Source organism: Typopeltis vanoorti, chromosome 12 (assembly GCF_054136105.1).
Source record: "Typopeltis vanoorti isolate ZY-2024b chromosome 12, IOZ_Tvanoo_1.0, whole genome shotgun sequence".
NCBI lineage: Eukaryota > Metazoa > Arthropoda > Arachnida > Uropygi > Thelyphonidae > Typopeltis > Typopeltis vanoorti.
In genome coordinates this window covers 79,798,703-79,825,425 of record NC_143560.1, presented here as the reverse complement: position 1 = coordinate 79,825,425, position 26,723 = coordinate 79,798,703, and the positions used below count along the sequence as shown (strand labels likewise).

The window sequence follows — 26,723 nt, the reverse complement described above, 5'->3', positions numbered from 1 at the left end:
TGTTCTGAATTTGTGTGAAGTCATTGCTTAATACGTACTACTTACACATAAACATGAAATATCGTTTAGATGTTACTAAATGATACCATAAAATGTGAGTTTGTTAGAATTTATGGTGAAAAGAGGAGACCGATAAACTACTGCTTCCATGTCAGCAATTAAGTTCGTGTATGTAATAAAGTGCCTTTGTGACAACACTTCGATACTTTGGCGCAAAAAGAAAGACAGTTTTATGTTCGATTCTATTCGCTGATAATGGTTTATTTATTTCAGTGGGTTCCCAGGTTAGTTCATCTTAGGCATGACAAGGGAGGATCTGTCTACCAGAAACTCCGGTTTTAACCACACAACTGATTATAATCACTCATAGATCTTAAGATATTACAGACAATAATGAACACGTTACCCTTTAGGAACACCAGGTAGCAGCAGTAGTTTGCCTCATCCTTTCCGAAGTTTTCAATATTACTGGTAGTCATGAGCTCATTCATGTCTTACCCGCTCTAAATACACACCCTTGCGTATAAATGTGTACACACACACACACACACACACACACACACACACACACACACACACACACACACACACACACACACACACACACACACACACACACACACACACACACACACACACACACACACACACACACACACACACACACACACACCGATATCATGGTTGCATTGTCGCTATCATCTAACTGAGCATATAATGGCAAAAATTTACAGTCACATATTTGGCTGTCATTACTAGTTTCCTCAGCTGCTAATCTGCTAATGACAATGCCCTTCATCTGGAAAACACCTGATTTCGAATCCCATCGAAAATATGTGGGTTTTTCAGCTGAAGATAAGATAGTCGTTCTCATAAAAACGTGGCAGGGTTTACCGTCTCGGAAAAGATTTTTTAATTTTTTTTTATCCAGTAAAAGATGAAAACTCAGAAGAACAAAATAATTAGCAGACATAATACTGGTCTCATAGCTTTAGATGCTTCGGCTGAAATCATTATTATTAGTATTATTATTATTACATAACGCCTCCAGGGAGTCCTTCGACTCATCGAGGGAGGATATCTACTCTACAGCTCTCTGTCTCCACCACTCCACCAACTGCAACTACCTTCATCATCTACACCAACGCCATCTATCCCCAATCACCACCACCACTAGTATTTTCACAGAAAAACATCCATGCCCACGGTGGAATTCGAACCCGCAGCCTTTTGGCTGGAGAGTGGACACGCTAACTACTCGGCCAATCAGGCCGGCAAATTCAAAATTATCTAACGTAACCAGTCGCCAGATCCAAATCTCTCTATATCCACAGGTTTCTGTTTTATGTGCTTTAGTAGCTCTATTAATTTCTATGGTGTTTAATGTTTCGGTAGTTACTGATTGCATTTTCTTATCCATATTGCATTTCTTTTCCTATATATACCACAGGCCTGTGACAACAGCTACGATCTAATGACCTCTACTTTACTTTTCTTGAATCTGTACTTTTGCTTAATTCTCCTGTCATCATTTATAATACTGTTTCCCTGTTGTCATCTTCGTATTCTCAAAGTTAAATAAAAAACAAAACATACCCTTTATTCTGTCCCCATAAGTATCCTTCGCTGTCAATCAAATCTGACCTTCTCACTTGTGTTCAATAATATTTTGATAACTGTATTACATTCTGGCATAAATGGGACTAAGATGAAAAGTCTTACGCAAGAACAAAAAAAAGCATAAAATATTTTTAATTATTCATTTAAAGTGCTTACACAGAGGAATGTTTTTTTTTTTTTTCAGGAATTTCGGATTTTTAAATTATATCATAAGCTCTTTGACAGTATTGTTTAGAATTACCGGCCAAAGCAACTATGACGCTAATATTATGTCTGTCAACTACTTGCATTCTTCTGGCTGGTTTTCTTAGTTTGGGGATTGAAAACCAGAATTTCGTGAAGGAAAACCCTGTCACCTCATTATGTGATTGATCAAATCCAACAGCGACTGCTGAGCTTTCCATTCTGGGAATTTATATTCTGTTGTTAACAGAAATGCAGCGCTCGAAAGATTCCTTCTTTATGCTTCCAGCTAGTGACCAACTGTTGCTCATGAGGAGTATGTCGTTCTACTGAAACATTCAGAAAATAAGATACATCGAGTATATTGTCGAAATGTTTGAATAATTAATTTGACCAAAAACAGGAAGGCTTTTCTGAAATGTTTTTTTTTTTTTAAATTAAATTCAGAAAGAACCTATGTAGGTATTTGTAGGAAGTGGTATTTGCATTCCTCAGCGCTAAACCGTCCAAAGATAGACTTAAGTTCAAGTCTAGTCGCCGAGTAAAGGAAAACTTTTTCTAAGCCTTTTTCGACCGGTTCCCGAGTTAGTTGACATGATACGAGTAAGGGGGTTTTTTCTCCCGAAACTCGGGTTTTTCGTCATGTAAACTCAAGAAAATCGACCATAGAACCTATACTATTTTCAAACCTTAAAAATATTGTGTTAGGGATCACGAGATGGCGGCACTTGTTGAGCGGTCTCTTCACTGCAGGCTGCTTAAATTAGTGATAGCCTTGAGCCAGCAATTTCTGATTGGCTACTAGTGGAGACTGAAGTTGTCCATGCAGTCTCTAAAAGCTAGATAGGGCTAAAACGGCCTCGCCTACTCCCGATACGGAAATAAATTGCGTTAGCTGATTTTTATTATTATTATTTATTTCTGACAATGCATTAAAGATAGAGTCCGCTTCTTTTTTTTTTTTTTTCCAGAGATAACAATGTGACCAATGGCATTGAAAGTTTAATAAAAGAGTCTGCCTAGTCTGAAAGCATATATCGGAACTCTTTACCTGGGTCATCCGAGACATTTAACTCATTAATACTTTTTTAAAAAAATTCGGAGACTTTTTTCTTTATTATTATCATTATTATTCCATACCTCCAAGGAGGGAGCCTGTGTAGCTCAGTGGATGTGGAGTTTGCACACCAGGGAGCTTGGGCGCACGAAGGAAGACTTCGTTTCGAGTCTAGTCGGCGACTAGAGGAAATTTTTCTAAGCCTTTTTTCGACCGGTTCCCGAGTTAGTCGATCTCTGGCACGGGCAAGCAGATTTTTCTTCCCGGAAACTCGGGTTTTTCGTCCTGTAAACTCAAGAAAATCGACCGTAGAACCCACATTATTTCAGACATTAAATATATTGTGTTAGGGTTAGGGACCACGAGATGGCCGCACATTTGAGCCGTCTCCCTTCACTGCGTACCGCTTAATTAGTGATAGCTTTGGGCCATCTGTCTCTGATTGGGTACCAGTGGAGATTGAACTGCCCACTCATTCTCCAAAAGTTAGATAGAACTAAATGGCCTCGACTACTCTCGTATACGGGAATAAAAAGGCGTTAGCTGATTTTTTTTAATTACCTCCAAGGAGTCCGAAGACTCATCGGGGGAGGACACCTACAACTGTCTCAACCACTACACCGAACGTCTACTTTTAAAGTAATTATCATTATTGTTCTTATTGTTATTTTAACGGTGTCTCTGTGGAGTCAAAAGACTCATCACGGGAGACCCGATATTGACATATTAACCATTATTTACACAATACCTGTCATACCTCTCCTTAAATTCAATCACAGTTCAAGCATTCACAACCACCTCTGGCAAAGCATTCCACCCATTCACAACCCTCCAAATAAAAAATCTAGTCCTAACACCCTTGTTAACCACATTCCTACACAATCTCCAAGGATGGCCCCTCGTTCTCTCACATTCTGCACTGGTCTTAAAAATATTTGGATTTTTGTTATCAGTAATAGGTACATTTCAAACCCACTATTATAATAATTTCAATAATTATTTAAGATTGCTATACATTACCGTGACATAAAACTTATTCATACATTTTACGATTAAATATATGAATTTATTCGTACGAATTAGAAGTCGTCAAATGAAGGTGGCGAATAAAATCCCGCAGAGCTCCAGCCTTTTTGCAGTTACCACTGTACCGTGTTGTTTATGTGTATGTTTGGTTAAGTTCTATGAGGGTAATTATGCAAATAGATAGGATATATACACTTTAACAAAAGATAATAAACTATTAATATTTTCTTGTGTTTTGTTAGTCACAAATACCTTGCTGCTTTCTCTCAGAACAATACTGGTTACTCAACGCAAAAACGCTGGAGTTTGTGTTTATAGTACTGTTAGTGTAACAAAAGGTATAGGATCTAAATACTGTATATACATATGCAGGTTGACCCTTGAACAACGCGGGGTTAGCGATTCTCCCGCGTTGTTCGAAAATCCGCGTATAACTCGACTCCCTAAAAACTTAAATAATAGCCTACCGCTGACCAGATACAGATAACATAGACAGGCGATTAACACATATTTTGTATGTATGTATTATATACAATATTCTTACAATAAATTAGACTAGAGAAAAGAAAATGTTATTAAAGAAAATCATAAGGAAGTGAAAAATACATTTACAGTACTGTATTTATCGGCACCGTAAGCTTACGTCGTCTGTTTACAAGATGAATTGTATGCCTGTCAGTACCTACATCAACATTATCTTATATGATACAAAACACTGTAGATGTCATATGTATTACTAACACTAGACATCAAAAATGAAAAGATAATGTGAAAAGAAATTCATATTACAGGTATAATGATTCATGGTAGGATTCATTCTAGACTTTATGGTAGCCTAGTAATATTAATAAAAAAAATATATTATAATATTTTAATAATAATAATGAATGCATTTATTTTATGCTAATTAATTAATTTAACTAATTAATAACAGTTAATACTGAATCTTTACGTTTACATTTCTATCGACTGCGAATTGCGCCGTAAACGATCTGCGAGTGGTTGGCGCCCATAAGTTTTGATAAATTTTGACTTTTCATAATAGATGTGTATATTTTCTGGTACTGAATTATAAAATAGACTAGTACAAATTGTCGCAAATCTCAAAAAAAAAATTTCCAATATATTTATTTAAAAAAACCGCGTATAAGTGGACCCGCGCATTTTGAGGGTCAACTGCATACACACACATATATAATGTTTTGGATTACATTTTAGGTTGGTAATAAAAAATGAGTAACTTACTAGCAACCATTCAAAAAATATATGAGATAATTACTATGAAAATTTGGTTTGATGCTGATGATAATAATAATAATAATAATAATAATAATAATAAATGTTAAAAAAAGAGCATCAAGTTGAATATACAAAGATAAGAAGTTAGGAAAGGAAGTAATGAGTAAAAGGGTAAGAAAGGTTTTTTCATGGAGCGTGCTATGCGCATGTAATGCATTATTATTATTATTATTATTATTCAGGCCTCCATGGAGTCAAAAGACTCATCGTGGGAGGTCCTTCCTAAGAACATAAAGTCTGTCAACACTCATCGAGGGGAGGTTCCCCCCCCCTAAGAAACACAAAATCTATCATACCACTCCTTAAACTCATTGACCGTTCTCGCCCTCACCACTCTATCAGGCAATGCATTCCACGGCTCAACCACCCTCCATGCAAAGAAACCACTCCTCACCCTCTTGCTTACAGTTTCCTTTTGTAACTTCCAGGCATTGTCTGAGAAGGTGGTGAAAGTGCAAAAGGTGGGTGAGTGTGAGGAGTATCATAGACTTTATATTGACCAGTGTTGATCCGCCATAATGGTTCTTTTGACTCCATGGAAGTCAAGAAGATAATAATAATATTCACCGACTTTGAGCCAGGTGTACTAGTGCAAAATAATAATACAGTAATAGTTTTTTCAGTCATATTTGGCAGCAATCAGTTAAAAACAAAAAACTAAATTTTTAAAGAAAAAAATATATTGTTGGGAAGCTGTATAACTCAAAACTGCTTCTTTTATTTATGTAAAAATATTACATTATAGAATATAAAAACACGTAGGTAATATCGTCCTGTAATGGCAGTGCACGTTTTGTTACCCTGAGGATGGTTCAGTTACTTTATTATTATTATATGGTATTTCCATATGGTACAGAGACTCATTGTGGGATGCCCAAACTAACTATTATACACACAAAACCTATCTTACCTTTCCATTCCACTCATTCACCACTCTCCATGCAAAAAATCTGATCCACACACGCATTCTTACACAGCTTGTGAATGTGGTTAGTGTTATACTAACCACATTCTTACACAGCTTCCACAGATGCCCCCCCCCCCCTAGTTCTCTAACTATTTGTCATATATCAAAAAATTTCCTTTGCATCAATTTTATAAATTCCCTTTAATATCTTAAAAGTTTTTATCATGTCCCCTCTTTTCTGCCTAACAGTGATACTTTGTATACCCCACAAACCTTCAACCTATTCTCATAGGGAGCATCCCACAGATGTATCACCAGCTTAGTCACTTGTCTCTAAATCTTCTTTACTACTTCCTGGTCATCTCAAGAAACCCAGGTGAACAAATCTGTGAACAGTAGTCAAGATGCAGCTGAACCATAGTTTATTAAATGGGATGATAACTTCTCTATCTTTACTTGTTATCATATTTTTCAACATCCAAGTAATCCTTTAAGTCATTTTATCAACTCTTGCAATATGCCCTCTGTACTTCGACTCTCTGTCCACCATTGTTCCCAAATTCTTAGCCTCATCAATTTCCTGCAATCCAGTAACATCAATATGATACACCATATATGCAACCTCTTCAACTTGAAGTGCATAACCTTACATTTTGCAACATTTGATTGATAACCACTGTCCTTTGCCCACACTGCCAATTTATTTAAATCATCCTGCAGGATATCTACATCACATTTATCAACCACTGCTCCCTACAGTTTTGCATCATCAGCAAGCAACTGAATATCTCCTCATAAATCTTTCCTTATATCATTGATATGCAAATTAAAGAGTAGTGGCCCTAGTTCTCCTAGATTCCACTCCACCATATACTATCAGTCTGTCTATCTGACAGCTGCCCTGCTATCCATGCTACTAGCTTCATATCCATTCCCATTTTCTCCAACTTTTAATAGTTTTCTGTGTGGTATTCTGTTAAATGCCTTTGCAAAAGTCCAGCAAATATCATGGTGTAGCTACTCTCTTTATCCAGTTCTGCTGTCACTTTATTATAAAATGTGAATGAATTACTGAGGACCTACCCTTTACAAAGCTATGCTGCTGCTTCTCTTCAACTGTTGATGAGTACCTTCAACCAACTTTTCCAATTTTTTAACAACCACTCCTGATATATTACTTGGTCTGTAGTTTGCTACCTCTGTCTCAGAACCACCTTTATGCAATGGCAGCTATCTTACATTCTTTCCACTATTGAACAGTAGTGAAGATTTCGACTGCAAAAACAGAGGGTGAAAGAGATGATAATCGTGGCAGGAACGAATGATTTGAAAGAGGACAAAATGGAAATGACAGAGGATGTGAGGGAGTTGTTTGAGGTAGCAAAAGAGAAGAGTGAGAGAGTTAGGATGGTGAATATCTTACCGCGGTATGACAGTGAAGTGTTTAGAAGGAGGGCCATAATTGCCAATGACTTTATGCGTGGGTTATGCATGGAGAGTGGTGTGGAATTTGTGGATGTGTGGAATGAGTTCGATGGGCGAAAGGACTTATATAAGATGGATGGATTGCATTTGAATGGAGTTGGTGTACGGAGACTTGAAAGAGTGTTGATGAATGATGTGGAAGTGGATGTACAGACTCAGGGAAACTAGATTTATTAAGAGGGGGAGGGAGTAGATATGCAGACTTTAGGGGGGAAGTTAAGCGTATGAATGAGTATATTATGCCCGAGCGAGTACGACGGACAACAAATCAGAATGGGATAGTTAGTATAAGGCATCAAAGTAAGGATGGGACAAATGGGCTTCTGCGATTCATGTACACTAATGCCAGGAGTATTAGGAAAAAGAAGGAAGAGTTTTTGGCCATGATTGGCACTTCCAGGCCACAGGTTGTCGGTATTAGTGAAACATGGCTGACAGAAGATGATAAAGCTAGTGGGATTGAATGCGACGGGTATAGCGTGTTCAGGAGTGACAGGATGAATAAAAAGGGGGGGAGGAGTGTTATTGATGATCTTCAGCCAAGGAGTATAGAAGTTGAACTGCATGATGGGGAAAAAAGCACATTTGAGGCTGTTTGGTGTGAGATAGAATCCAGCAGAACAAAATATACAATTGGGTGCTGCTATAGACCGGGTGATGGAGTGGATGGTGGGGATAGTATGCATAAGCAAATAGAAGAAATGAGTGGAAGGAGGGTAATTATTATGGGTGATTTCAATTATGGTAACATTGACTGGAAAGAGGAGAGGGCACATGGGAGGAAGGAATTGGATTTTATGCGGTTATTAAGGGACAACTATCTACGGCAACATGTATTGGAAAATACCAGGGGGCAGAGAGTGCTGGACCTAGTAATTGCAACCGAGAATGTGGCTGTAACGAACATGACCATGTTGCCACCAATTGGTGAGAGTGACCATAAGGTCATGACTTGGGAGGTGGCTAAAGGAGTCGAATTTACAATTAAGACAGGGTACTTGTGGAATTACCGGGCTGGTAAGTATGACAAGCTTAGGTGTGTGCTTGGCTCAATGCCATGGCATGTAAAACTGCAAGGGCTGGATGTTGATAGTGCATGGGAGGTGCTTAAGAACTGTTTGCAGGAGGCAATGGTTGACTGTATACCAAGAGTCCGAATAATAAATCAAGTAGTTGTTAAATGGATGAATAACACTATTAAGCTTGAGCTGCAAAAAAAGAAACAATTGTGGAGGGAATTTAAGGAGAAGGGTGACCATCAGGTGCAGGAACAGTATAAAGCTTAGGCCAGGATGGTAACAAGGGTGGTAAGAAAAGAAAAAGCAGATTACGAAAGGAAATTGGCCACGCAGGCTAAAGAGAATCCCAAACAGTTTTTTCAATATGTTGCAAGTAAAAGGAAAAATGCTCATGGTAGAATGATCTTAAAAAATGCTGAGGGTAGGGAGGTAACTGAATCAGTCGATGTTGTGGAATTACTGAGCGAGCACTTTGCAAGAGTATATCATCCAGGTGGTGACTTTGCATGAATGGAAGAACCAACAGCTTATACTGGAAGTTTATTTTCCACTTGGTTAGAGTATAATAAATTTAGTTTAATCCTTTATCCAAGTGTGAGCAAACAAAGTTTGCGCCTGAAAGTATCTTCAGGACTGGGTTAAGGTGGTACAACACCAGGGCAACTTATTGCAAAGGTGGAGCAAGCTACCAACACTCCTATCTTAGTATCTCCTATAATGCAAAACAAATCTCCTTGTGGATATGTCTAATGTTATGCATTAAGGGAAGGGCCACTACCCAGACTGGTTTCGACCTTTATTGAGGTCTCTTCAGTGGGAGCCAGGCCCAAGTCGAGATATCAGGCAGAAGCATTAGCAGGTCATCTCCACCTATAGAAATTGCCAATTGGTGTGCCACCCTTTTTTAATAAATTACTCTGGATTTAGAGAAAGATGTTGAAAGTTTATTTTCCACTTGGTTAGAGTATAATAAATTTAGTTTAATCCTTTATCCAAGTGTGAGCAAACAAAGTTTGCTCCTGAAAGTATCTTCAGGACTAGGGTAAGGTGGTACAACACCAAGCTTCTGCCTGGTATCTCAACTTGGGCCTGGCTCCCACTGAAGAGACCTCAATAAAGGTCGAAACTAGTCTGGGTAGTGGCCCTTCCCTTAATGCATAACATTAGACATATCCGCAAGGAGATGTGTTTTGCATTATAGGAGATACTGAGACAGGAGTGTTGGTAGCTTGCTCCACCTTTGCAACGAGTTGCCCTGGTGTTGTATCACCTTAACCCAGTCCTGAAGATACTTTCAGGTGCAAACTTTGTTTGCTCACACTTGGATAAAGGATTAAACTAAATTTATTATACTCTAACCAAGTGGAAAATAAACTTTCAACATCTTTCTCTAAATCCAGAGTAATTTATTAAAAAAGGGTGGCACACCAATTGGCAATTTCTATAGGTGGAGATGACCTGCTAATGCTTCTGCCTGATATCTCGACTTGGGCCTGGCTCCCACTGAAGAGACCTCAATAAAGGTCGAAACCGGTCTGGGTAGTGGCCTTTCCCTTAATGCATAACTTTAGACATATCCGCAAGGAGATGTGTTTTGCATTATGCATTATAGGAGATACTAAGATAGGAGTGTTGGTAGCTTGGTCCACCTCTGCAACGAGTTGCCCTGGTGTTGTACCACCTTAACCCAGTCCTGAAGATACTTTCAGGCGCAAACTTTGTTTGCTCACACTTGGATAAAGGATTAAACTAAATTTATTATAGCTTATACTGGAATTGTGATGAATGAAGTAGAGGTAACTAGTCTATTACAGAACCTCAATGTCAATACATCTGTGGGATTGGATGGTATACCAGCTCGTGTCGTAAGTGAAGCGGCCAAAGAATTGTCAGTGCCCTTGACCATTTTGTTTAATTTGAGCCTCAGGACTGGGTCAGTCCCAAGGGGGTGGAAAGAGGGGAAAATAGTTCCACTGCACAAAGGTGGTTCCAAGGCTGCTGTTGAAAATTACCAGCCAATCAGCATAACAGGAATCATTATCAAGGTCTTAGAGAAAATAGTCAAGAGGAAAATACAAGATTGGATAGAAGAAAATGGGATACTGTATCGGGGACAGCATGGTTTTGTGAAGGGTAGGTCATGCCTCAGTAACTTGCTCACGTATTATAACACAGTGATGGTTGAACTGGATAAGGGTAATGGGTTTCTAATGGTGATTCTACTGGACCTTGCCAAGGCCTTTGACAGGATACCACATGGAATTCTAATCAGTAAATTGCAGCATATGGGAATGGACATAGGGTTGGTGAGATGGATAGGAGGGTGGTTGACGGAGAGATATTAGAGAGAGGTTTACTCAGGAGTAGAGTCCACAAGACGGCCTGTGACTAGTGGTGTGCCACAAGGATCTGTTCTTGGACCACTGCTGTTTAATTTGTTCATAAATGATATAGGAAAGGATCTGAGAGGAACAGTTCATTTGTTTGCGGATGATGCGAAGTTGGGTAGGGCAATAGTGAATGCAGATGACGTCAGAATTTTGCAGGATGATTTGGATAGATTGGAGGTCTGGGCTAAGGAGAATGGATGTCAGTTTAATATTGCAAAATGTAAGGTTATGCATTTTGGGGTGAAAAGATTGGTGGCAGTTTACTGCATTGGTGGAACCGTGCTCCAGGAAATTGATGAGGCACGAGATTTAGGAGTGTTGGTAGATAAGGAATTGAAATTTAGGGGACACATTGCAAAAGTGGCCAAATCAGCTCATCAAATCACTTGGTTGCTGAAGAATACGTTGACAAGCAGAGACAAGCAGGTTATTGTTCCTCTGTATCGAGCCTTGATAAGACCCCGTCTAGACTACTGTGCTCAGATTTGGTCACCTAGGTTTCTTCTTGATGGGGAGGAGGTGGAGAGGATCCAGAGGCGAGTGACCAAGATGATAGCAGGTCTGTGGAATGAACCGTATGAGAACAGGTTGAGGATTTGTGGGTTGCAAAAATTGGTTGATAGGCGGAGGAGGGGAGATATGATTGAGACATTCAAATTACTGAAGGGTTTCTATAAAATTAATTCAGAAGATATTTTTGAGAACAGGGCTGGTTGTGGGAGGACTAGGGGACATCCATGGAAACTGGGCAAAAGTGTGGTTAGTAAAGGTGTTAGAGCTGGGTTCTTTACTTTTAGAGTAGTGAATGAGTGGAATGCGCTCCCTGAGTCTGTGGCGGATGCTGTGACAGTGAATGAGTTTAAGGCGAGGTATGATAGATACTGTATGAATGTCAAATAGTTTTGATGAATATGATTTGGAGCCTCCCTCGATGAGTCTAATGACTCCCTGGAGTTGCCCATAATAATAGTAATAATAGTAATAATAATAATAATAAAAAAAAGATATGGCTGAATCATAGCCTTATATGATTCAGCCATATATTCTTCCCTATCTTCCATAAAGATAGGGAAGAATGATAACTTCCCTATCTTTACTTGTTAGCATGTTATTCATAAGCTCCTTTACTATAAGCCCCAAAAGTACTGTGTTATGGAAACATAATTACATAATTGCTTCTTACAACATAATAAAAAAACAAACCATTATGTAATAAATTATTGTTGATCTTTGCTGTCAGGTTTTTACAAAAATCATATAGCAATTTTTTAAATTATAAATATGCAATTGGAACAATCACATTGAGATCATCTGCAAAAATAAAATAGTTTTAAGTCTGATATATACAGGGTGTTCGGGATAAATTTGACAGTTTCGTAAGGAAAAAGAAAATCTTCTTTGTATCTATTAAATTTAATGAATTGACAAAAAAAAATTACAGGCAGAGTTAATTACAATACTATCAACAAGATTTACTCAAAATAACCACCATTAGCATCGATCACAGCTTCAATTCTGCTTCGGAACCTCGAACAAGCTGATGCTACAGTCTCCCTGGGAAGGGCCGCAAAAACTGTTTTAATTTTATCCATTAACTGGGCTTTTGTATTACTGGAAGTGCGATTGGTGTCTTTTTCAACTGCGCCCCATACAAAATAATCCATGGGGTTAAGGTCTGGGGAGTTTGGAGGCCAAACATTTGGACTGGTGAAGTCGTAGAAATTTTCAGACAACCATTTTTGACTTTTCCCAGAGGTGTGGCAAGGGGCCGAATCCTGCTGCCATACATACGGCCTACCATTGGCTACCCTTGTTATCCAGGGCTTGACTACAGTTAGCAACTCCACGAACAAAGCCCGAATTCCAATGCCAGGGTTCTTCAACACCTGTTCCTGCAGATTTGCGAGGAATTCTGCTGTACGAACGCAATCAGATCGTCTGCTAGGGATCTTTCTTCTTGCTACATCCTCGTAGTCACCATTGCAAGTCTCTAGTTCATGCCTGATTGTTTTTACTGTATTCAGGGAGCATTGGGCAGCAGTCGTAACATCCTTATTTTGATGGCGGGCACGAATCATCATGATACAAGTTATTCTCTTCCATGATTCAGGTGGGTTCCAGCTATCCATCCTTTCTGACATCTTGTATATGAATGAAGAAGGGTCCAAACTTTTAAATGAAGAGAAGTGTGTGTTAATACATGTAACTTACGGAAAAATATAATTAATTATAAATATGTCAAATTTATCCCGAACACCCTGTATATAGTGTGTTTCATGTGGTATGCACATATTATCATGACATGAGTTGTCAAATACAATGAAATGGTGCAGAATGTTTTATGTTATAAAAAGTAGTAGTTGCTAATTTTCATTACATGCTAACTTTTATGATATAGACAGAAAATCATTTGTGTTTGTGTTGTCAGTAATCCCTCCTTTGGCCTGAGACTTGTTTTAGTAGTAGGTTATAACATAATCACAAATTATACTTAAATAAAAAGTAATAAAGTCAGTAGTATATTTTTCATTTTTTTAGCAGCAGTTGTATTTCATTGCTGTGATAATACGACATTGGTGTCATCCTAGTCTTGAGTGATGGCACATTTGTTATATTGCTATTATGTAATAGGTGTTACCAAAAATATAGATCTTCACTAGCCTCCCTTCTTTGTTGCCATAGGATAGTTTGTTACTGTTCAGATATATTATTATTATTACATGACACCTCCAGGGAGTCCAAAGTCTCATCAAGGGAGGGTACCTGCTCTACAACTCTGTCTCCACCACTCATTTCACCAGCTACAACAAACCGCAACTACCTTCATCATCTATACTGACGCCATCTACTGCCGACCACCACCACTAGTGTTTTCGCAACATTTTCACAATATCTGGAAACTAGATTGCATATTGTTAAGACATCAAGAGACCTTGGATGCAACGTGTACACATGAATGAAAGTAAGAACATAGTTTCTGGTTAGGTACGATACATCGATCTCACCCGTTATGTATTAAGCCTATTCCCTTTTTTATTCAGTAACTTAGACAGAATATAGTAATTAGAGTTTTATAAATCTAATTTTTTTATGATAGGATTTTCCTGTTCTTCATATTCTCTAAGTATATTAATTTGTATACTTTCTAGTCAGTTTGTTTTTGCAAAAGGAAACACCATAGTTTCCAGGAGGGAGGGAGAGAGGGAAACATCTGCTACCTCAGTATAAGATTAGCTGATTCTCCTTCATTTGAAAAGCCCTTATAAATGTCTCACATTACAGATAGGATTTAAACTCTTTCTAACCAAAGAACATTATTACCCAGTTCTCTTACTGAGGTCTGTGTATGTGTGGGCAGAAAGAGTTGAGTATAACACTCAGTCAAGCAAAAACACTTTCCCAACCTTCTGAAATGAGAGCATAATTAATAATGCACAGTTTCAGTTTATGTGAAATACGATTTTTGCATTGAAATGCTTTCACATTATATCCAAGGTCACTTGAAAAGAAACACAGGAAATACTACAAAAACATACTTCCCATAGATACTTGGATCAAATTGCTAACCACTTTCATTAAACAGAAATTCTTATTGCATGTAATATATTGATTGATTGATTTACAGATGAGAAGAATCACTCTCAATTCCCATAAGTATATTTTGAGTAATGTTCTGAAAAAATGGTATCTCTGCTTCAAAAAGCATAAGATTGCTGAGCCAGAAAACTCATTAAAGTATATCACTGCTTCAGTACTTGGCATGAAAGTAAGTTTCTTTTTTAAGAAAAATAATATATAATATATATATATTTATTTATTTATTTTCTCAGTTAAAAAATTTGTTTGTTTATTGGTACAACCATAATGATTACTGCAGCAACAAAATCCTCATCCAGAGTTTTAGTAATATACTTTTGCCTCCTACCTTAATAAAATGATGATCTGAACCAGTAAGTTATGGAAGCTCAGTGGAAGTGATGCTTGCATCCTCTGCACTAGGCTGCACAAAGATTTATTGTTTGAATCTAGTTGCCGACTAGAGGAACTTTTTTCTAAGACTTTCTTCGACCGGTTCCCAAGTTAGTCAATCTCAGGCACGGCAAGCGGGTTTTTTCCTTCCGGAAACTCAAGGAAATTGACCATAGAACCCACATTATGGTGAGAAAGAGAGGTGAAAAAATGTTAAAAAATCAGTAAAAAAGAAAAAGAGTGATTTGAAAACTGTAACGTTTTTTTTTTCCTAAACTTAATTATGAATTCGTTAGTAACCGGCAGAGGAAACATGGTGGTGGCTTTCATTCCATGACTTTAATTTAGATTTCAGTCTTTTCGTTAAATGTGAGGTGTGTTATATGTATTCTTTCAATTACATAAATGATTTGTGGATGTTTAGGGGAGATGGAAGGTGTGTGTGTGTGTGTGTGTGTGTGTGTGTGTGTGTGCGTGCGCAAAGTGTGACCTCAACAAGGAATTGATGAATGCAAATATGAAATTGATGACAGAAAGTGTTAGTAATGAGAATGTCGTGGGAAAACTGAGTGCACGTTCAAAAGAGAAGGATGGTGAGAAAGAGAGGCCAAAAAATGTTAAAAAATCAGTAAAAAAAAGAAAAAGAGTGACTTGAAAACCTTAACGGATGTTAAAAAGGATGAAAGTGAAGTGAGAGTGGCAGAAGGAAATGAAATTGAGAGAATGAATGAAACTGGAAATGACATGACGCATGAATCGAAAGTGGAAAAATTCAAAACGATGAATGATAGCGAAAGTTGGACACATGTTGGACCAAAAGTACGGAAACAAAGCAGGATGAATGAGAGTGAAAGTTAGAAGAGGGGGTCGAGAGTTAGAAAGCTTGAATGATAGAGAAAATGTGATGCGAGATTTGGAAGTTGAAATGGATTGGATGAGGCAAGAGATGAAGTGGATGTGGAATGAAATTAAGAAAATTCGGGTAAAAACTATTAAAACTAATCATAATGGCAGAAAGAGTTAATGAAAGATGAGCGAGTGGTGTTGTATGGCGACTCCATTATTAATGGTGTGCTGGATGATAGAATGCACAAGGTATGTTTACTAGGTGGTAAAATGAGTAGAGTGATTGAGGCATTGGATATGAGGCGGGAGCGAGCAAAAGAGTTAATAGTTTTAATAGGTACAAATGATTTGAGCATGTCAGAATGGATATCAGGAGGCTGCTTAGTAGGATAAAAGAGAATAGTGTGACAGGAAGGGTAGTTAGCATGTTGCCTAGGTATGACTGTGGTGAAATGAGGCAGAGAGCAAGGATTATGAATGATATGCTGGCTGAAATGTGTGAGGAGACGGGAGTACAGTTTGTTAATGTGTGGAATGAGTTTGAGGGATGAAGTGAGCTGTATGGGAGCGATGGACTGCATTTGAGTGGTTATGGTGTGAGTCGTTTGGAGAGACTGCTGCTGGAATGTAGAGAAGTGAGTAGAGAGAATGAATCGATTCAAGCGGGAAGTGATGTGGAAGAGCAGGAGAGCAAGACAGGAGAGATTGAAGAGGTGGTTATGAATGGGGAAGTGGGTGGTGGTATGAGTATAGAAAATGAGAGAATGGGTCTGCAAGAGGAGCAGGGAAACGGCGAGGCTCAGGGTGGACAGGGGTACACAGCGTGAGAAAGGTTGATGCTCCAAGAGAAGGTGAGAGCATGTATAGACAGGAAAGGAATGGGATGACCTGGGATCAGGGGGAAAAGGTTGGAATTGAAGGGGGTTCTAAAATGAAGAAGCAGAATAGGAAATGGCCCCAGACGAGCATGGAGAGATCACATCGAGTGAGTGGTATCAGTGAAACTAGCTGTAGATCCAGAAATGAGCTGTTGCGTTTGTATACAAATGATAGAAGTATAAGAAACAAGGCAGATGAAATGATTACACTAATTGCGTCTGTTCACCCAAAGATTGTCGGAATAAGTGAGGCATGGTTGGAAGAGGATGACATCCTGACAGGAATAGAGATGGAAGGGTATGATGTGTTTCGTGAGGATAGGAGGAGTAAAAAGGGAGGAGGAATGCTATTGATGATAGAGAAAGAGTTATGTCAACACAGGGTAGAGATGCAGGAGGGAAATAGTGACAGCGGTTTTGAGGCAGTATGGTGTGAGATAGAGGTGAATGGAATCAAATACTTGGTGGGATGATGTTATAGACCAGGTAATGTGGATGGTGGTGATAATGAAATGTATAATCAAATTGGCCAAGCAAATAAGAAAAGGGTGATCATTATATGTGATTTTAATTATGGCAATATAGACTGGAATGATGAGATGAGATAGCAACTGGAAGTAAAGAAAATGAGTTTCTTGAGTTTTTGAGAGATAACTATCTCTGACAGTATGTTACAGAGGGCACACGAGGATTGAGGGTCTTGGATTTGGTCATCTCATCAGAGGATGTAATTATAAATGAGGTGTCAAATCATCCACCAATTGGTGAGAGTGACCGTGAGGTGATTGCCTGGGTGGTTGCCAGCAGTGTAAGGACCTCTGTGAGAAAAGGGTATATGTGGAACTACAAGGGGGACTGATTATGAAGAGCTCAGGAGACAACTTGCGGTGTAGTATGGAATGAGGAGTTAGCTGGTAAAGAGATCACTGCAGCTTGGGGGATTTTCAAAAACTGTCTAGTAGTATTGTCTAAATGTATTCCAAGGGTGAGAAGGTTAAATAAGGTAGGTGTGAGATGGATGAATAAAGAAATTAAGCATGCCATACAGAGAAAAAGGGCATTGTGGAGGCAGCATAAGAGAAGTGGAAATAACCAATTCCATGAGGTCTACAAAGATCAGGCAAGGACTTTGTTGGTGAGGGTGACTTGGTTGGTGAGGGTAGCTAAAGAGAGGTATCAATAGCACTAAGCTAATGAAGCCAAAAAGAATCTTAAGGAGTTCTTTCAATATGTAGCCAATAAAAAAAAAATGATTATGGAAGGATGACATTGATTGGAAAAAATGGTATAAAGATAACTGTTGCGGAATGTGTATGGTGGAGATACTTATTGAGCAGTTCATAATGGTCTTTCAACCTTGTGAATGTGACTTCATGGAGAGATTGAGAGCAGCTGATGATAGGGTGGAGAGACCGACTGTAAGTGAGCAAGAGGTGCATGTGGAGTTGAGTAAACTAGATGTTAATAAGGCTCTGGGACTAGATAATATATCACCACATGTGCCAGGGAGTTAACATCTGTCTTGACATATTTTTTTAATACGAGTCTTTCACTCGGTCAAGTTCCTAAGGAGTGGAAGGAGGACAAGATTGTGCCACTTCATAAAGGAGGTGATCGAACTCAAGGATCAAACTATAGGCCTATCTGTGTGTCAGGTGTTGTGGTTAAGTTGTTGGAGAAGCTTGTGAGAACTAGGATCCAGAGTTGGGTTCACAACAATGATATTATCTTTGATGGACAGCATGGATTTGCTAAAGGGAGGTCATGTTTTAGTAATCTCCTTATTTATTTAAGTTTTTGAGGGACAACTACCTCAGACAGCACACGAGGATCGACAGTTTTGGATTTGATCATATCATCAGAGTAGTGAAGATGTTGTGGCCTCACAAGAAGGAATTGAGTGATTGGGCATAGAAATTGGGATGTGAGTTCAATGTTGCAAAATGTAAGGTTTTAAAATTTGGAAAATAAAGATGGGATACAGAATTTATGCTTGGTGAGGATATATTGTTGGAGGTGGAGGAAATAAGAGATCTGGGGGTGATAGTGGATAGGGATCTAAAATTTAGGGAACACATATCCAAAATTGTGTGAAGACAACACAAAGGCTTCTGGGAGGACACTGACGTGTAAAAGTAGGGAGATTCTTGTTCCTTTGTATAAGGCTTTGATTAGACCACACATGGACTATTGTGGCAAGATTTGGTCACCTGGTTTTCAGAAGGATGAAGAGATGTTGGAAAGGGTCCAAAGGCAACTGACTAAGGTAGTTTCTGACCTCTGGAATGTCGAGTATGAGGAAAGATTGAGAAGATGTAATTTGCAGAGTCTGGTGGACAGGAGGACGAGGGGAGATATGATAGAGATGTACAAGTTGGTAAGGGGTTGTTATAGGATCAATGCTGGAGAAGTTCTACAGAAAATAGTGGGATAGATCAGGGGAGAACCAGAGGTCATCCCTGGAAACTGTATAAAGAGGTTGTGAGTAGGGGAGTGAGAATCAGGTTTTTTTCGTCTAGAGTTGTAAATGATTGGAATGCCTTACCTGAGAGTGTGGTGTCTGCAAGGAGTTTGAGTGTGTTTAAGACACAGTATGATGAGCTGTGTGTGTGTGATAAAAACGACCTCCCAGATGAGTCTTTGACTCCATGAGGTCTTGGGGTAGTAATAATAATTATTTCAGACAGTAACATATCCTGTTAGGATTAGGTGCCAAGAGATGGCAACACTTGTTTGCTGGTCTCTTCATCAGTGGCTGCCTATAATTAGTGATAGACATGGGCTACCTATCTCTGATTGGCTACTGGTGAAGATTGAACTACCCACTCAGTCTCCAAAAGCTAGATAGGGTTTAAAGGCCTCGCCTACTCCCTTATTTTTTTATTATTTTTTTTAAACAGAAAGTATTATTTACATGTAACACATGTATAAAATAATTTTTGGTAAATTCTGCCTCCTGCCAAAAAAAAGGTGACAAATATCATAGCATTCAAAGAAGGTCTGTTTAACCAAATTTATATCTGAATATGAAAATACTATTCATAATAGCATTTTCATTGCCAGAAGTGCTGAATTCATTATTTTTATTTTTTTTATTATTATGTGACACCTCCAGGGAGTCCAAAGACTCATCGAGGGAGGACACCTACTCTCCGTCTCCACTACTCAATCCACGAACTGCAACGAACCATTATCATTTACACCAATGCCATCTACACCAAGGACTATCACCCACCACCACTAGTATTTTCACTGACAATCAAACATCTATGCCCACGGCAGGATTCGAACCCACAGTCTTTTGGCTGGGAGCAGATACTCTGACCACTTGGCCAACCAGGCTGGCAATTTATGAGTTGAAAGTTTTTCCACTTGGTTATACTATAAATTAAAGATGCCAAGAAATTATATTCTTGGTTTAATCCTTTATCCAAGTGTAAGCAAACGAAGTTTGCATGTGAAATAACTTCACAACTAGGCAACTTGTATATAGAGGCTAATGACTTACATTACTTGCCTTAGTATCCCATAATGCAAGTGATGTGAAGTCATCAACCTCTATATACGAGTTGCCCAGTAGTGAAGTTACTTCACATGCAAGCTTTGTTTGCTTACATTTAGATAAAGGATTAAACCAAGAATATAATTTCTTGGCATCTTTAATTTATATCATTATAAGTTGTACTAATTATATGCAATATACAAAACAACACTTAAGTTACAATGTATACTTCTCCTCATTACAATAATTTTCAAAAGTGTGTTTTAGCTACTGAAATAATCATTGCAGTCGTTTCCAGAATCACATCAGCCAGCTGCCAGAATTCCATAGACATATTGTAAGTTAATACTGTTGGTTCAAATCATCATTTATTAGGTAGGAGGAAAAACAGTATATTACTAAAACTCTAGGTGGTTGCTGCAGTAATCATTATTGTTGCACCAACAAATAGATACTAATTTTTAGTTAATATTTTGCTTATTATTACCAGACTTTTATGGAGTCAAAAGACTCATCACAAGAGGCAAACCCTGTTACACCCAAAACCCATCAAATCATGCTTTAAATTCATTCAATGCATTTGTAGATGTTATAGTTTGTTTTACAGGAGGATTTGAATGGATTGTTTGTCACAGTGGGCAACTGTGCGTGTATCTGTGGTGATGATGTGAAGGAGAAAAGTACCAGTTCAGTGTTGAAAGTCTAATGTTTTCAAATTTTGGAGGACTAGACAAGCATATATTTTATACAGATATCTCGAAGAAGTTTATAGGAATATCTTGAAGAATTTCAGCAGTGTGCACCTAAAATTTAAGGTTGCACTTCTGAAATTGTGAGGACATCACAATAGATGATGGCAATGATGGGGAGGACAATGATGTAGAATTGAGAAAGTTATGGTTCCCCTTGTATAAGGCCTTATTCAGACTGCATATGAATTGCTGTGCACAGATTTTTCGCATTTTTCATTGCACTGAAAATATAGTATCAGTATTACTTCCAGGCCTCCATGGAGTTTGATGACTTATCCAAAATATATTAGAAAGAATCCAGAAAAGTTTGAAATGGTTTCCCCACCACTAGAATGTTGTGTATGAGGAAAGATTGAGGAAAGCAATTTGCACAGCCTTATGGATGGGAGGAAAGGATGAGGGTATATGATTAAAACATATACCATATATGTCGGCTTATAGGACAACTGGCATATAAGGCATAGAAGGCCTAAATTTTAGGCTATTTTTAGGTTTTAAGCTTATGTCGGTTGTATAAGATGACCCCCCCCCCCAATTTCTTCTTTCTTGTATTAATACAACATTAGGTATTGTTGTTATATCCATTATTTTTATATCTATGCATATCCGTTATTTTTTTGCATAGCATAGATTTAGTATTTATGCCAAATTACCCTAATTAAAAGTGATTAGCCCCAATTTTAATTAATTATTAATTTTGCATTTTTTTTTTAAATTTTGGGATTATTAAAATTATTATCATTTAAAATCATGGAACCAGCAACAAAACAAAGTATTTAAAATAAGTGTAATTGAAATGGCAAAGCAAACTAATATCTGTGCTGCTGCAAGAAAGTTTGACATAACAGAGAAGATGGTAAGAGAATGGAGGAAGAAAGAAGATATTTTAAAAAATTGCCAAAGAAAAAATGTGCGATGAGAACAGAATCACCCGATGGCCACAACTGGAAAATAACGTAGCAGAATGGGTATTTGAACAAAGGCAGAATGGTTATCTTGTTACAAGAAATATGATTAGAGCATATGCACGGTCAAGATTGAATCCGAATGAAAGTATAGAATTTCAAGCTACTTCAAAATGGTATAATCGTTTTATAAACAGACAATATCTGGTAATACGATAAAAAACGAAAATTGCTCAAAAACTACCAACAGGTCTTGACCACAAACTTACCAGTTTCCATAAATTTATTATTAATTTGAGACAAGAACATAAATTTCTATTGTCAAATATTGGAAATATGGATGAAACCCCCTATGAGCTTTGATATGATAAGCAATAAAACAGTGGAGGCTAAAGGTAGTAAGAGTGTGCTAGTTCAAAGTATGGGTCATGAAAAAAACAAGGTTTACGGTTGTGTCTTCATGTTTGGCTGACGGAACCAAGTTAAAACCAATGATCATCTTCAAACATAAAACTAAACCTAAGATAAAATTTCCTTCAGGTGTTTTTGTACATTTTCACGAAAAAGGATGGATGGGCGATAATGGTGTGAAATTATGGATAAATAATGTGTGGAACATGTGACCAGGCAGTATAATGAAGAAACGCAGTTTATTAGTATGGAATATGTTTCGTAGTCATTTAACTGAGAATACTAAAAGTCTTCTAGAAAAAAATAACACAAAAATTTATGTTATACCAGGTGGTTTAACTTCTATATTGCAACCACTAGATGTCTGCGTGAACAAACCATTTAAAGACCACATGTGAGAAGAGTGGAATAATTGGATGTTGACTGGTGAAAAATCGTTAACAAACAGTGCACCGGTGCATGCTGTATCACTTGATATGTTGTGCAATTTTGTGATCAAAGCATGGAATAAAGTAAAATTAGACACTGTAATAAAATCATTAAAAAAGTGTGCCATCTCTAATCTTATGGATGGTATGGAAGATGATCTGTTATGGGACACTGATGACGATGAAAATGAAATCAATTCACCGGATTCGAACTGGGATCCATATGACCCTTTAAATAATGAATCTGAAGAACTATTTTCAACAGATGATGAAGAAAATTAACATGAAAATTGAGGTTAATAATTATTATTTGTTTTTTTAAGACTTACATCTATTGTAATATTTTAAATAAATTTATGACAAAAAATTAATCCGATTTGTTTATAAACACTGCTATTTTCTTATATAATGATGCGTTGTAACTACCTAAATGTTCATCCAAGAAATTAAGCTTCCCTTTTTATACTCGCTGTATGAGATGACCCATGATTTCGAGGGGTTTTTCTCTAGTATTTGAGAGTTGTCTTATATGCTGACTTATATGGTAAGTTAGTGAGGGGATGTTACCAGATTAATGTGAAAGATATTTTTCATAGAATGGTGGGAAACAAGGAGGGGGTAGACCAAAAGGCCCTTACTGGAATATATTTATGAAGGATATTTTTGTAGTTTTGCAAAACTACAAAAATATTCTCAAAAAAGGATTTTGTAGTAATGAGATAAATATGTTTATTGAAGAATATTCACCAAAATGATTTATTAGCATAATTTATATGTCAGTGATATGTCAATTGGCCAAACTGAGTAATGTTATAAAAAGGAGAACAATATAGTTTTCCCTAATATAGCTTGAATGTATAGACTTCGTTGATTGAGAAATGCATGGCTATGTTGTATTAGAAGGAAGTTTGTTAACTTCTTGGTCTAACCAAAGAACAGAATTCTTTCTACATTGGCCAAAACAAACAGGAAAAGATATTTACATAAATGGAATAAGACTGAGGTAAAAGAAAGAGGATGATGTGCAACTAGCAAGATCTTGTGCAACTACCCTAATTTTTCAGACTCCTTGGACAAGTTAGCATCATTATGAAACTTAGCAGCTTTATTTAAAATTATTTGTTGTCAGCTTCCTTTTAATTTGCTTCCTAGCACATCTTGATTTATTGTTCTAATTGATAATAGCTGAAATTTCAAAACTACACAAAGAATGGCACTTCAGTTTATATTTATTATATGAATTATCAACACTGATATTTCTTTATTTCTGATGATAAGAACATAAACGAATAACCTTTTCATAATCCTTAATTAAGCAACAGTTTGATCAATCTATGCAGATTTTGAACATTTCATCTAGATTGTTATCAGAACATGTTTTTTTAAATGGAAAACAGCTTTTGTGTTTCGTTCTTCCTTCAAAATAATCAATTATTTTCATATCACTATTCAAGTTTCACCATATCAGAATAGCAGCAGTTTAATGAAGTAGTACAGGGTGTTCGGGATAAATTTGACATATTTATAATTAATTATATTTTTCCGTAAGTTACATGTATTAACACACACTTCTCTTCATTTAAAAGTTTGGACCCTTCTTCATTCATATACAAGATGTCAGAAAGGATGGATAGCTGGAACCCACCTGAATCATGGAAGAGAATAACTTGTATCATGATGATTCGTGCCCGCCATCAAAATAAGGATATTACGACTGCTGCCCAATGCTCCCTGAATACAGTAAAAACAATCAGGCATGAACTAGAGACTTGCAATGGTGACTACGAGGATGTAGCAAGAAGAAAGATCCCTAGCAGACGATCTGATTGTGTTCGTACAGCAGAATTCCTCGCAAATCTGCAGGAACAGGTGTTGAAGAACCCTGGCATTGGAATTCGGGCTTTGTTCGTGGAGTTGCTAATTGTAGTCAAGCCCTGGATAACAAGGGTAGCCAATGGTAGGCCGTATGTATGGCAGCAGGATTCGGCCCCTTGCCACACCTCTGGGAAAAGTCAAAAATGGTTGTCTGAAAATTTCTACGACTTCACCAGTCCAAATGTTTGGCCTCCAAACTCCCCAGACCTTAACCCCATGGATTATTTTGTATGGGGCGCAGTTGAAAAAGACACCAATCGCACTTCCAGTAATACAAAAGCCCAGTTAATGGATAAAATTAAAACAGTTTTTGCGGCCCTTCCCAGGGAGACTGTAGCATCAGCTTGTTCGAGGTTCCGAAGCAGAATTGAAGCTGTGATCGATGCTAATGGTGGTTATTTTGAGTAAATCTTGTTGATAGTATTGTAATTAACTCTGCCTGTAATGTTTTTTTGTCAATTCATTAAATTTAATAGATACAAAGAAGATTTTCTTTTTCCTTACGAAACTGTCAAATTTATCCCGAACACCCTGTAAATGTTGGCAGAGAACTATTACTTACCTTACTTGTTCCCAACTGACAGTGTTAGAAATGGTAGAGGTTTATCAAAGTGAAAATAAGACGATTCTACTGCTATATGAGAATAGCGCTAGAATGGGCTCTGCTTGCTCTAAACAATTTTGTTTTCGTTTGACATTGTTTTAGCTAAGGAAAAAAATAAAATACAGAGTGAAGCAATAGAGAGTTAAACATTTTTAGAGAGCAGCATGGATTTGAGAGACAGAGAGCTCATTATTGATGAATTTGCTAGTATTTTATTTATTTATTTATTTATTCGTATGGTAAAATACAGCAAAATAGGGCTATTTACATATATTACAAATCAAGTTTTAAATTGGACAACCATTGCACTGTTCCCTCTGTAGCCTGATAGTTCTGCTATTCCCCCTGGGAAATGAGAAATTGTACAGGACTCTACTATATGAGACGTGGTTTGCAGAGCAGGGCATTCACAATTTGGCTGATTGGCAATTTTCTATTTATGAAGTAGATATTTACATCTTCCATGGCCCATCCTGATCCTGTTTAGGAAGGACCATTGTTTGTGTAGAAGATCAAATCCAGGAGGCTCAGAACAGGGATCATCAATAAGTGATTGATTGGTAATATTAGAATTGTTCCAACAATTCTAATATTACCAATGAATTGAGGTAATATTAGATGAATTGAGGATGAATTCCTCAATTCATCCTCAGGAACAAAGTTGTGAATTTTCAATAACTGTCCCTCTGACCAAAAGGGAGTACATGATCCGAGTTTGGTTCATGGTGGGTTGTTTAGTATATTTGAGATTGGTAGTAGAAGATCAGATTTAAGTTTTTTATATTTTTTCAAAGTTGCAGTCTGGCTTCTAAGATCTGGTGGAGTGACATTTGCTAGGACAGGAAGCCATGGTAGAGGAATTGATTTCAGAGTACCTGAGATAATATGCAGGTTTGGTTCAGTTTTATATCTATTAACTTGGCACGAGTACTTCTACTCGACTGGAGCACAGTACTTTGCTGTTGAGAAGACCAAGGCCAGGGTAGACCCTAAGTGTGGAGGTTCTGCATCCCCAGCCAGTTCCAGTCAGTTTAGAAATGATATTGTTTCTATTCAATTTTAGAAATGATGGACTTTACAACCATGTTATAAATAACTCTTTTAATATCCTGATGTTTCTATCTTCATGTTAAGATCATCATCTGGAGCATATACAAATATGCAGGACAAGCTAAGTTACATTACATACAGTAAGCTAGAGAAACAACGAATTGATCACAAGTTATTCTACTGGATGACCTCTAGTAAAAAAAAACAAATTAATTATTTATAAATTATATCAAGCTAAATTCTATTTATGATAACATGAATAAACATTCTTTCTTACAGATAGTTTTCTTTCAGTAACAATGATGTCCTATTTTTAGCATTACAATTCTTGTGTAGAGGCTTAAGTGCTGTGAGGACATTATGTTGGAGGTTTAATGGATTTTTTACAACATTCAAAAAGAATTAAAATAGAATTTAATACTTCCTATATTTCGTCCTAGTCACTAGGACATCTACGGGGATTACAAAAACAATTAATGTAACATGCACACAAAAACTTACAATACTAAGCCCAACC

At 37.4% G+C, this 26,723-nt stretch overlaps 1 protein-coding gene across 2 annotated transcripts in view; it reads left to right on the top strand.

Annotated features, from left to right (window-relative positions):
* Positions 1-4,004: 4,004 nt before the first annotated feature.
* HemK1 (HemK methyltransferase 1) overlaps positions 4,005-26,723 on the top strand; it is a 66,748-nt gene continuing 44,029 nt past the window's right edge. The window contains exons 1-2 of one of the 2 annotated variants that reach the window (XM_090402003.1): positions 4,005-4,050; positions 14,612-14,752. In XM_090402003.1, coding sequence (XP_090258129.1) covers positions 4,045-4,050; positions 14,612-14,752 — 147 coding nt within the window. In that variant the 5' untranslated portion in view covers positions 4,005-4,044. Of the gene's footprint in view, positions 4,051-4,178; positions 4,225-14,611; positions 14,753-26,723 lie in introns of those variants that run through there. The other variant, XM_090402005.1, reaches the window with a different exon arrangement.